The sequence below is a fragment of the Cucurbita pepo genome, chromosome LG06 (assembly GCF_002806865.2).
Source record: "Cucurbita pepo subsp. pepo cultivar mu-cu-16 chromosome LG06, ASM280686v2, whole genome shotgun sequence".
In the NCBI taxonomy this organism is placed as follows: domain Eukaryota; kingdom Viridiplantae; phylum Streptophyta; class Magnoliopsida; order Cucurbitales; family Cucurbitaceae; genus Cucurbita; species Cucurbita pepo.
The window spans coordinates 1,307,752-1,320,818 of NC_036643.1; the positions used below are offsets into that span (position 1 = coordinate 1,307,752).

At 37.5% G+C, this 13,067-nt stretch overlaps 1 protein-coding gene and 1 long non-coding RNA gene across 3 annotated transcripts; one reads left to right on the forward strand and one right to left on the reverse strand.

Annotated features, from left to right (window-relative positions):
* Positions 1-6,611: 6,611 nt before the first annotated feature.
* Positions 6,612-7,591, forward strand: LOC111797713. The gene is made up of 3 exons (XR_002815573.1): positions 6,612-6,657; positions 6,930-7,292; positions 7,412-7,591. It is a non-coding gene; the product is annotated as an uncharacterized LOC111797713 (long non-coding RNA).
* Positions 7,592-8,532: 941 nt separating this feature from the next.
* Positions 8,533-12,979, reverse strand: LOC111797082. 2 transcript variants are annotated; one of them, XM_023679978.1, is made up of 13 exons: positions 12,852-12,979; positions 12,388-12,503; positions 12,242-12,303; positions 11,905-11,976; positions 11,798-11,824; positions 11,562-11,666; positions 11,283-11,390; positions 11,088-11,159; positions 10,933-10,983; positions 10,484-10,546; positions 10,277-10,401; positions 9,616-9,817; positions 8,533-9,473 (listed from the first exon to the last, which is right to left on the reverse strand). In XM_023679978.1, the coding sequence occupies exons 2-13, from the start codon at positions 12,485-12,487 to the stop codon at positions 8,769-8,771; spliced, it is 1,692 nt and encodes a 563-aa protein (XP_023535746.1). In that variant the 5' UTR covers positions 12,488-12,503; positions 12,852-12,979; the 3' UTR covers positions 8,533-8,768. The 2 variants fall into 2 exon arrangements, with proteins under 2 accessions (XP_023535746.1, XP_023535747.1); XM_023679979.1 differs by having other exon boundaries at positions 11,926-11,976; positions 12,852-12,978.
* Between the last annotated feature and the right edge of the window lie 88 nt (positions 12,980-13,067).

The window sequence follows — 13,067 nt, forward strand, 5'->3', positions numbered from 1 at the left end:
TTCATTCAATGTCCAACCATTAGCCTCTCCATTTGATATGGATTTCACAATTCATCTCTTGTGGTGAGTGTTCATCGCTCATGTCTGACTCATACCATTTGTAACAACTAAAATCTAATATTCTAATAAATATTGTCTGTTTTAACGGGTGATATATCACTTTGAGCCTCACAATTAGAATATCTTCAATAATCCACTAATTCATGTTGTTCCAAACGGAAAAGCTGGGCTTAATCAAAGCTTTGAAATGTCTAATCAATAAACAACAATGAACGCAGCACGAACACGCCACCGAGACTTAATTCCAAAAGTCAGCCAATCCGAGCGCTGAGAAACGCTAAGAAACGAAGAAAATCAAATCCGGACCCCACATTTTCCATCATTCCCCAGGGCTGTGCTCTTCAAATTAACCTTTCTTTTCCCTTTAAGATCAAACCCTTTAAATTTCCTCCTCTCCCAATCCCCATGGAAGATTACAGGCCGCATGGAAATGGGTTCGGCGGGGACATCAACACAGAGAGCAACTACGCCACAAACCCTCGAAGCTCATACGAATTGAGGCCATATTCTGCGTCTTATGCGCAGACCCAGATGGAGATGAAGAAAGGGGAAAAGGGTGGTGGGTCTTTCCCCAAGTCTTGGAGCTTGTCGGACCCTGAATTTCAGAGGAAGAAGAGGGTCGCTAGCTACAAGATGTACTCTGTGGAAGGCAAAATGAAGGGGTCTTTCAGAAACAGCTTCCGATGGCTGAAGCGGAGATGCGAACAGGTGGTTTATGGGTGGTGGTGATTCATTTGCCTCTCTTTCTCCTTAATCTCCGTAAGTGCTTTCTCATCATAATTCCAACAATTGTAATGTTCATCTTGATAAGCATAAGAACACTTCGAATTGAATGTTTTTGGGATGCTGGGATTTGTTGTGGATAGAACAGAAGTGGTTTGATTTTAGCAGCCTGGTAGCTCAGACTTTCATAGCTTGATGACTGATTCAATGATTTTACATTTCAAACATCATGCTTTTGTTTAGAATTTGTGAAGGTTTTAACCAACTTTGGATAGATAGACACAGCCCACATATCAGTGGTTAGATGTGGATATAGTGTGGTTGGTTTTTTGGGTTGAATCTTGAAACAAAATTGCACCGGTTTACGTCTAAAGTGGACTATGTCGAGTGTAAGCACCGTCGCTCAATGAATAAAAGTTATCCAAGAGCTCACATCGACGGAACGGTTTGACACCTTGATGTGGGCTCTTCGCCACGTGGGGCTGTAGTACGTTACAAGGGTTGGGTTATTCATCCATTAAAACAGTACGTGAGCTGGGTTCATAATGTCGTGAGATATCAAGATCAAGAGGCCACGAAGAAAGTGTTATTAGCGATGCAATTTTCGTGCTAGGTTCTCGAGTTGCTTTGAAGCTTTTTAACACATCACTGTTCCTCAAAGCCATTAACGCTTGTTTGTTTGTTCTATTATAGTCAAATGAAGGGTTGGTTGGTTTATAATGACTTTTCAAAAATTATTTTTTAAGCTGCCACAGTTTGGACTTGGACTTTGAGACAGAACATTGGTCTAGGCCCATTGGGCCTAGTTCTAGTATAGGCCCATTTCCAATATGGAAGTAAAGCCCACTTCAAGCCTACAGGAATGGAAAGAAAGGGATGGGCCCACAGTTTGTGTTTGGGCTTTGAGACTGAAACATTGGTCTGGGTCACATTGGGCCTCGTTCTAGTAAAGGCCCATCTTCAATACCCACTTAAAGCCTACAGGACTGGGAATAAATGGATTATACAAAGCTTACGGCCCAAAAACCTAAATTTAGGTGAAATTTCATTTATGCCCCCAATGATTTCGGCTTACATCAATTAAAATTCAAAACTACCCATTATATAAATTTAAATTACTAAAAATAAGTTTAGAATTTAAATTGATAATATAAATTAATTATTAATTTTTTAATTGGTTGGTCTTATATAATAAAACTGGTGAAAAATGGGTCCACAACTTTTTTTCTATTTTTTTTTTATTTGTTTATGCTTTTGGTACGTTTTTATTAATTTAATATATTCTCACTCTTTTTTTCTTTAGATAAAAATTGATTCCCATTCAGTACAACGTTACTAACAATAACTTTAATGAATTAATATTTTAAAATTCAAATTTAAACCAATTTAACTTTAATGAACATGGTTAGAACGGTTGAGGTTAATTTAGGTAATGATCATCTCCATTGGTATGAAGTATTCTCGGAAGTCGAAAGTAAAGTCACGAGAGTTTATGCTCAAAGTGGATACTATTGTGGAGATATGTGATTCCTACCACGAGGGTAAATAAAGATGGAAAATTTTCGGTCTGGTTCCTGGCTCTCGGACCATCGTGGTCAGGTAGCCAACCAATGGAGGGAGGAAGCATGAAGGATGAGGTGATGTGCATGGTGGGCGGCAAGCAGCAGAGGCAGTGGCAGCGGCAGCCGATCTGTGGCGGTGCCGCTGCAGGACAACCAGTTGCATGGCGTCAAACTGTCAGCTTGCCTCCGCCATAACTTCATCCACAGACTTAAATCTGCCCATATCTTTGACTGCCTCTCCATCATCTTCTGTGCCCATTTTCATTTCCCTCTTCCATTTTCCCATAATTCATGTCATTTTGTATTTGGCCTTTTCCATCTCCCTCTAATATTCTTATATCTATACAACTTTTCATAAGATCGCACAACGAACACACACACTCGATCGAGCTAAAACACAAAAAATTCAATAAATTACGTCTACCCTTCTTTGTTTTGACTCGAAAATATCCCACGAACATCACTAAGCTGGGTAGCTAGTGCGGGTATAATTAAAACCAACCCAAACGTATCTGGGTTTATTTAAATTCTCGAGAATATAAAGTTTAGAGGGTGTTCTAGAGAAGTGTAAAATGGGCATTTGTGTATGGAAAAGAACCCTAACCACAGAATATGGGAAGTTTAGGACCACAAATAGAATGGTTGTGCATAAAGAAAGAAAGAGAACCCAATAATTGAAATGCCCATCGTCACCATCATGTTGATTCTAGTAGTAGTGGGGATCCCTTGGGTTTCCTCTGAACCCAACCCAAAGGCCATCACTTTTTTGTGTTTAAAAAAAACAAAAGGGCTTTCTTTGCTTGCCCATTGCCTCCCTCCCTCCCACGTTCTGCCACTCGCATGGCCTGTAGCCGAAAGTGCATGCGGGCAGAGTTATCAAAACGCCATTACATGCCAACTCTGCCTCCATTTAGGGTTACCAAACAAATAAAAACAAACCCCACAAGATGCCTTTCCCATTTGCCCCCACAATTTTTATAACCAACACGACTAACTCACCTCTTCCGACTCTCACAAGCTCAAACGGGTATTTGGTTTTAAAAAAACAAAAACAACCCAGTACTTTAGATGTTGAGGATCTCACGTTGAAATGATAGAGTAGACTAATATCAGAGTCCAAGAAGTTCAAACGGGTATTTGGTTTAAAAAAAACAAAAACAACCCGGTTTAAGAACGGTGACTTACTCTAGATGTTGAGGATCTCACGTTGAAATGATAGAGTAGACTAATACGACGACTTGGGTGTTCCAGAGTCCAAGAAGTTCAAACGGGTATTTAGTTAAAAAAAAAAATAAACGACTCGGTCAAAGAAGAGTGACACTAAAGAGACACGAGTAGACGAACACGACGACTCGGGGTATTTGTCTGCCACTTGTCCTCTCAGTTAGGTTAGGCAGCATTATTAAAGGCTAAATTGAAAGTGGGTATAAGCTTTGTCATTTCTTTTGTTGGCTTGGAAGTTGGGTGTTGGGGAAGAATAATCATCATAATACGCAAGCATCCTCTCATTTCCCACTATCCCAAAAGGGTAACCCTACTATGAAAAGTTCACACACACTTTCTCCTTTCGGAAAACAAAACCCTCTTCTTAATTTCTCCAAAATTAAAAAAAAAAACATGTTATCTCTCTCGATCTCATTGGATGATGTTATCAAAACCCTAACGTACACTGTATTGGATGATGCACTCTGCTTCTCGATCGCATCACGACACTTCTTGCTGGATGTATGCCAGTTGAAGGTCGCACAGTCGCCCGTTGAGCACCTAGTTTGATAATGCTCACCTAGTTTGATAATTATTATGGAAAATAAATGAAAAATGAATTAAAAAAAAAAAAAAAAAAGGCATCTGCAGAAATAAGGTGAAGCACTCGCAGTCGCATGCATTTGCAGAAAATAATAATAAAAATAGTCAACGATTCTTTGCTTTATGAGATAATTGGATTAATAAATTGTAAAGCATATATACTTTAGCGCCGTTGCGTGGGCTTCCCCTCTTGTGTTTAACCCTTATTGGTTCATTCATTGCATCTTCCTTTCTACTTTTCTTTTCTTTTCATTTTCTTAATCCCTTCTTTAAACGCTAATTGCTTCTCTCTTAATACACACTTTAATCTCCCTAATTAATCTCAATTATGTAATCCCTAAGCATCAAATGTTTTCTTCTTTTAACTTTACCCTCATTTTTTTAATTATTATTTGCCGTCCCCTGTCGATTTCCAATTTGTGGACATTTCTTAGAATATCGAGAAAAAAATACATTCACGGTTTTCAGGGTTGTTTCTCCTGTGTCCATTTCCAATTTAGTCGAGAGAATATGTGAGAGGAACGAGTGTGAAAACCTTTCCCTAGTAGACGCGTTTTAAAACTATGAGGCTGATAACGATATGTAACGAGCCAAAACGGACAATATTTGCTAGTAGTGGGGTTACGTTGTTACAAATGGTGTGCTAGCGAGAACGCGGGACCACAAGGAGGGTGGATTGTGAGATCCCACATCAGTTAGAGAGAGGAACAAAGCAATTCTTATAAAGGTGTAAAAACCTTACTTAGCAGACACGTTGTAAAACCATGAGACTGATGTGTTTTAAAACCATGAGGCTAATAACAATATGTAATGAGTCAAAGCGGACAATATTTGCTAGTAGTGGGGTTAGGTTGTTACAAATGGTGTGCTAGCCAGGACGCGGGACCACAAGGAGGGTGGATTGTGAGATCCCACATCAGATAGAGAGAGGAACAAAGCAATCCTTATAAGGGTGTGAAAACCTCTACTTAGCAGACACGTTTTAAAACCATGAGGCTGATAACGACGATACGTAACAAGCCAAAGCGGACAATATTTGCTAGCAGTAGGTTTGGGTTGTTACAAATGATATAAGAGCCCGACACCGAGTGGTGTGCCAGCGAGGACGCAGGACCCCAAGAAGGGTGGATTGTGAGATCTCACATCCGTCAAAGAGAAAAATGAAAAACGAAACATTCCTTATAAGGGTTTGGAAACCTCTCTCTAGTAGATGTGTTTTAAAACCGTGAGGCTGACGGTGATACGTAATAAGTCAAAGCGGACAATATTTACTAGCAGTGAGATTGAGCAGCTACAGAATATATATTAATTAATTGAATTATATACGATCTAATCGACTTTTGTAATCATGACTTAGAAGTCATATCACCCAATTATTGGCTTTTAAAACACACCCGACATTTACCCTACGAATGACCACATTACTTACTTAACTCGAACTGTTTCTAAAAGTGAAAGGTCTATGTTAACATGTTTTGTTCTTACTCACATGTAAGAAACCATTTACCATATAATTAATTACCAAGTCCGCTTATACTTAATATGAGAGTTCTCTATAATTGAGTTAGTAAAAATGGCGTAGATTTATCTTGTTACAGTACATACTGTTAATTTTTTTAAACCGCGATCTTAGTTTATTCATGTATTTCTCTTCGATATGGTTCTCGGGCATCCAATCCCCAAACCGAGAAAGCTCAAGTAGAAAAAGATTACCGAACCTTGGAGTTACTCTTAGCTGGTCAGGTTGTCAGCCCCACCATCTAACAGAGTGATCGAAAGTTTGGTACACCAGTTCTTTCAAGCCGGGAGAGACACATCGGAGATATCTTTATCTGAGGAGGAGGGTTGGTCGTCCGGCAAGCAAGATCAAGGTTTGCAAATCCTAAGGTTGTTTTGTCCCTTAGAATATTCAATGAAAACAAAAACATATTGGGATCAGCAAGCATGGGAGAGCTTAGATGCACTGTAAATGTAGAGAGAGAATAAGATTTATATTTACAAGAATGCATTGGAAACGGTAAAAAAAATTAATAAATGAAATTAAAATAAATAAATAAATAAATAAATAAATAAATAAATAAAAGGATAACATTTTCCCATCTCACTCCATACTTTTGCTCTGTGAATTGGCAATAAAATAATAGAAACTCATCCAATAGAAGATAAACACTTTTAAAATTCCACACCATTATGCAACCTCCCCTTTTATTTAATTATTTAATTATTTAATTTAATTTAATTTAATTTAATTTAATTTAATTTAGTTAATTAATTAATTTAATTTAATTATTTAATTTTCCCTCCCCTTTTTGAATTCTATATAAACCCCACAGTACTTCTCCCTCTCCACACAACAACTCACCCACAGCCCTAAATTGTTCCAATTAAGTGGAACAGCTTTTGGGTTTTAGGGCCAAGTCCTTCCAAACATACAAAATTGCATTTCCACCCCTCACCTCAAGATTTGGAGGGTATTTTAGCAATGTTTTTGGAATTGAAATTTAGGGTAAGGAGGAGGTGACAGAAGAGAGTGAGCACATAAGGCACTTTCTTGCATGCTAGGGTTCATGCTTGAAGCTTTCTGTGCTTACTCTCTATCTGTCACCCCACCGTTTCTCTCTCTTCTTTTTTCTATTTTTTTTGGCTTTCAATCCGTTTTTGCCTCTTCTCTCTCTACAATTTCTGTTTTTTCTCATATGGGTTTGCTAAAGTTTTGATCTTTTTTGAAATTGCTACTCGTTTTGATTCCATCTATTGATTACTTACTCAGCTTTACAGGTTTTGGTGTAGCTAGCTCTAAAGATCCAATCTTTTTCCATTGTGGATATCAAATTCAAAGGATCAGTTCATCAATCCAAGCAATTAACCACATGGGTTTGTTGTAAAACACAAACCCAGTTGATGTAACATGCAGCTGAACATTTTTTTTCTTGAAATTTTTATGGATTTGGGTTGTTCTTTGATCTGATCTTTACCTTTTTTTCTTAACCTAATCTGTTGGTTCTTATTTGTAGGTTAATTGGATGTAATTACCATCATTTAAACTATTAATTAATGGAGAAACTGAACAATTCTATGTGTTGTGAAGATCTATTTCTGTTGGGGGTTGAAGATGATATACGTCACGCATTTAAACGATCGGTAAAGAATATCAAGAATTCTTGTTCTTCGTGTTCAATCTCTCAAATACTTCTAAAAGAAAGAGATTTGGAATATGTAAGAGTTTGAATTATTAGTCAAGATGTTTTCGTTGATAACAGATCGCTTCTTCCAAAGCCCGCCCTGTTTGTTTCGCTCGCAACAATTCAACGAGTGAAATATAGCGTTTTCTCTTCTTATTGAGGTCGTAACTCGATGTGATTGCAAATGGAAAACATTTAGTTAAATTTGGTATTGGATTTACAAACAAGTTTCATCAAGAATTTGTTCTTGAAGATCATTGTTTTGCTTCTTTAGTGATCTAATGTTTCAAATTTTGTAATATTTTAGGGTTTTGTTGAAGTGGGTTTGTAAGAGATTGTTAGAACAAGTACTGTTTTATTAAACAATTTATCCTTACAAAAGAAGTCCTACTCCTTGATTATGCTCTTCACATGTAACAATATGAGTTTATATTTAATGTTATTATTAGAATATGTATGAAACTTCTTCTTCTCAAGTTAAAGGACGTACGATTCTGAGAAAAAAATGTTAAAAATTTGAACTTTAATTTGTTTCAAGAACTTGAAAGGCAGGAAGAGAATTGAATGAAGCCATTATTTTGTAAGAAGTTCATAAGTTTCATTGAAAGATTTAATTATTAGAGAAAGAAAACAAAACGACCCCATCAAAGAAGATTTTTTTCTTCCTCAAATGTGGTTTTTCTTCAAAATTTTGAATGAAAAGTGCTCGTTGTTTATTTGGTTTTCTAGCGAAGAAGTGGTATCAAAGAGCGATTTCGAATGATGAGATAAGAAATTACGTGTTTTTTCTAAGGAAAAATAAAAAATTTCACATTTTCAGTATTCACTATATTAGTAAAATCACCTTAGGACCGTTGTAAAATGATGTAATGCATCAACTATAATCGTCAATCCGATAAGGCTGTGCTCAACGACAGTAGGATTCGTGATCGGATATGTTGAGCTTGCTGAGACGATAGCTCTACACCATGGAACCACCAAAGCACTGGAGGCAGCAATTCGTTTCGAGGTGAAACAGATTTTCGAATTCTTTGGAATCTTTTGACTGGTAAAGCTCGCTAAGCGAACGAGGTCAGTGACTCACGAGTTAGCTTCTCACGTGCAGTGGCATAGATCGAACGAAATTTGGCTCGAAGATCATCCTCCATGGGTGGACACTGCTCTAAGCTTTTTAGGTTTGTTTACAAAAGAAGCATCTATAATCATCAATCCACAAGTGCAATAGGTATTTCATAAATTCCACGAGTATACTCCCTTGTTTCACTTGTACAAACAAATCCCTTCTCATGTTCATTAAAACATTAAGATAAACCCTAAATAATAACTCAAAGCCATCCAGAATTAATACAATATCGTCTGTTTGAAAAATGGAATATCATAAACAGCGGATTCGCATACTGATTCTGATAGAAAAAGCTGATATGAAGCTTGATGCTCACTTCTCTAGGAGGAAGTACATGATGTTCAAAGCAGTAGTTGGGATATAATGCTCCCAATCTCCTTTAGCGAACCAAGAACTCACAATGTTTTGGGATGACTTAGACGACACTCCTGCAGTCCAAGAATCAGCCAACCTAAAACCGAATTGACGAGCAGCGGAAATGATTGTTGGCTCATCGACCCGACGCAGGACATGGCAAAGAATCAATGCACATTCGGAATCCTTGCTAGACGAGATGAGCTCTTTTGCAGTTGAAAACAGTGGCAAAATAGCTTCAGGAACATACGTGACGTCTGTCCCTATGATGACATCAAAACCTCCTGTGCTTATTTCTCTGATAGTTTCAATATGGATGCTATTTCCCCACTCCAGTCTCTCTGTAATTAGTTTTGTGAGGCAATGCTGCTCAAGATTTGAGGTTACATTTTGAGATAATAGGTTTAGAGCACTTGGGTCTCCGTCGGTGGCAACTACAAGATTAGCGGAGCCAACAGCAACCATAGAGCAAATTCCTCCACAGCCACACCCCAGTTCTAACACCCTCTTTCCAGCACATATAGCGGGATTTTCTGCCAGGACAGAGGCCATCAAACGAGCAGATTCCCACAGCATCAAACCAGTGGATTTGCAGGTATGTTGGAACTCTTTTGAGAGAACTTTAATTTTGAAATTACATCCTCTAACATCCACCTTGATAATCTAAGAAAATCAAATGATTGGACGCAAGTAGAGTTTAGAATATGGGTGGCCAGATTGTTGAAAATAAATGAAAAGAACAGTAGTTTGTATGATCATAAAATATTTGGGGGCAATCTTAGAATTTTATCATGGATAAACACACCTCATTATCCTGAGAAGGTGAGATTCCAAACATATCAATTGCAACACCCTCGGAGAAGTCGAGTTCAAAATCGTTGACAGGCACCTCTGAACGGTTCTCCGTGGGCCTAGGCTGGGTTTTAGCTTTATCGGGCAAGCCTGCCCTAAGACCAGCTTCTGGAGTTGCAAACTCAGAAAGGCTGAATACAGCTTGGACCCATCGCCTTAAATCATAAATAGAAAGAGTTACTATTAGAGAAAATGCCTCGCCCTAAAAACTAAATTCGTAACATAAAAAGCAAAGAATCAATTTAAACATTTCAGATCTAATGAGTTTTAAATCAAACTTCAGATTCAGCAAGTTCTTTACGTAGGTTAGGACATCACGCATGCACCCATATAATGAGTTTGAATTTCAATATGAAGCAAAACATGCCCATCACCTAATGCGTGGGGCAATAATCGGTTACAGCACTTTGAACCTGGCAATTCAAATTCACTTAAGTGGCTATTTGACAAAACAACTAAATTAACAACTATGATAACCAAAACTGTGGATAATATGAATTAGGCATAATTTTGGGCATGAAGTGAATAAGACTTGATCCAATCTGAGGAAACCAACAGGAAATTAATTAATTTATTCAAGAAAAAGGTGGAAATATTTGTACAAAAGTATTTACCTATTCATGACCAAATCCCTCGATCGGTTCTCAACTTGTTTGCAGCATACGTCAAGTTCTTTAACATCAAATCCAATTTCTTTAAATGTACTTGTAAGAAACTCATTAGAGAAGTAGAAAGCACGCTGACCGAGGTAGAGGCATCGAGATTAAAAACTGACCAACAAAAGAGCATATTATTGTAAGCATGAAAAGAGTGTAACTTACAGTTCCATCTCCTCGGACGTAAAAGTTCTCACTGATTTTTTGATCTTTGCAATCAAATCTTTCCTGTCAATGAGACCCCGAGATAAAGAGCATATGTACTTAAGAACCGTATGGTGAAAGGACATAAACATCTTGTATAAAAACCAACAAAAAAGAGAGGGACGTGGTAACAGAAAAAAGGATGCTTTAGCTTCCATCATGGAAATTATCGAATTATCAAATAATATTTGATTAAACAGACTCGGCAACTCATCCATAGATTCAATTAGAAGGAAACTGAACATATATTATAGCAACACTGTTATTTGTAAACTCTTCTTTCAGCGTTTTGATAAAAAAGGAAGAGGTCCTTCAAATAATACATAATAAGATGTGGCAGTTGGCATGAGATGAACAAAAGCAGAATAGCACACGCAGACAAAAGAAACGATAAAACATATTCTAGATACCTGAGCAAGGTCACCAGTTGCATAGTCCCGAAAAAGAACGCATCCAGTAGGCTGAAAAAAACGAAAGATGAAATTTCATTGGATCATCAACCGTTCTTAACAAGACACGATTAAAAACAAAAATTGAATGTTAATGGGTGCTAATGAGTTCTTACTTTCAAAACTTTTTTCACATTTCCCAACACCAGGGACATCTTCTCTGGCGAAACTGCAGACAAAACAAAAATCTGCTTAATAAGTTAGCTACTTAAAAAATAGTAATAATTATTATTATTATCAACATACAAAGCTAGTAAAATAACGATGATATATTCAATAGAGATTGCAAGTCGTAATTTTCAGTGAATTACCATCATTACTACATCAACCGACGATGGAGAAATGTTGTTGCTCAAGTCATCAGCAGTAAGATCACAAACAAATGCAGCAACACGGTCGTCATTGAAGTCTTTATGTGCCTGCATGAGCAAGCTAATCCATTTAGCCAACCTAAGCCACTTTTATCATTATCAAATTCCAAAAGCTAAGAAAATACTAGTTAGAACATGAAGGCAATGAGACAGGGCTGCAACAAAAAGGCAAAACTTTTAAGCAAAAATTGCTAGGGTGAAGTCATTATGCCACCAAACCTTGACTAAATTCACTGCTCGTGGTGAGAAATCACATGCATGAATGAAAACATTTGGGTATGTAGCAATCAAGGGGAAAACAGTATTTCCTGCTCCACAGCCAACCTGAACGGGAAAAGAAAAACAATTTGAAATACTAACTAGCACCTAAAGAAAGATAATGGTAGGGAGCTTTTTATTCTAAGATATGGATAATCGGGCAACATTGAACTGAATGACAAGAATTGATCACTTACCTCCAAAACAACTTTTCTTTCTTCTCCCTGAAGATCCACAAAATATCAACGATTGAGTTCATTTGAGGCCTCCATAACACAAGAAAAAAAGAATGCTACAACTAAACCTCGCAACATGCTGAACTCACAGAAAAGTATTGGCCCCATTCTTTGTCCAGGTAGTGTCGGTCCTTGAAAAACTAAAAAGTGAAAATGGAAGCAAATACCATTACCATGCTATAACTAAAGCTTATGCATAGCCAAAGAACAAAATTGAAACTATTTGAGTAAATTTCAAAATTTTCTGAAGGTGAGTGAATTACATCAGCAGCTTTGTACACAATAGCAAAAAGAAAATCAGCCAAAAATTGAGCGATGAGCTTTTCAAAATGCTATTCAAATAAATACTCCAGATACCAAGAATCAATCCAAGTTCAAAATGATTTTAGCCAAGCAGTAACTTACTCGGTCTTGATGCTTTTTATAAAAGATATCCCAGTACTTCTTAGCATCTTTTTCATACTTCTCTGCAAGAATGAAAGAGAGTTAATGTGATATATGAGGGACTGCACGTCTGCTTGAGAGAGAGATAGAGATAGAGAGAGAGAGACCTCTCCAGAAAGGAGAAACTCCAGTAGTAGAGGTAGAGTATATCTGAATCTTCTGAGTTTCCCGTTGTTGCTCCACAGCCTGTTGTCCATTCAAATCCATACTCTCTCCCGCAAAACTGCAAGAAGAAAAAACATTTCAGAACAGAAACGTTCAGAGAACACGAAAAATCTGTACATTAATATTAAGTTTGCTCCACGGGGAAAAGAAAGGGGACTTCAAAGCATAATCCCTCGAAGAACAACTTTCATGGAATCTTGAGCTACCTCTTCCAATTACAACCATATGAGCATCGATTCATAATTCCAAAACGGGAAGCAGTAGAAAATATTCCAATAAGAACAATACAGACTTCGATGAAAATGCCAGAATATTGAGAATCAATCAAAATCACTAACGATGATGAGGAGATGGATGAAATACAAGTTCGCAAAGAATCTAGCGTAAACAGAATATTCATGTTAACCTGTTGAGATTCAGATCGAAGCGCTGCACGAGGAGAGTTGCAGAGTCTGTTTAAGCAACAACGTCTTTGCCGCCAATATAGAGCGTCACCTATGTTGCACCGAGGAGACACGGAGCTGAATCAGGGTTTCAGCATAGGGTTTTTTTTTTTATAACTTAAAACGCAGCGTTTTGGGGACATTTGTAACTGGAAACCGACGATTAACCGTCACTGAGC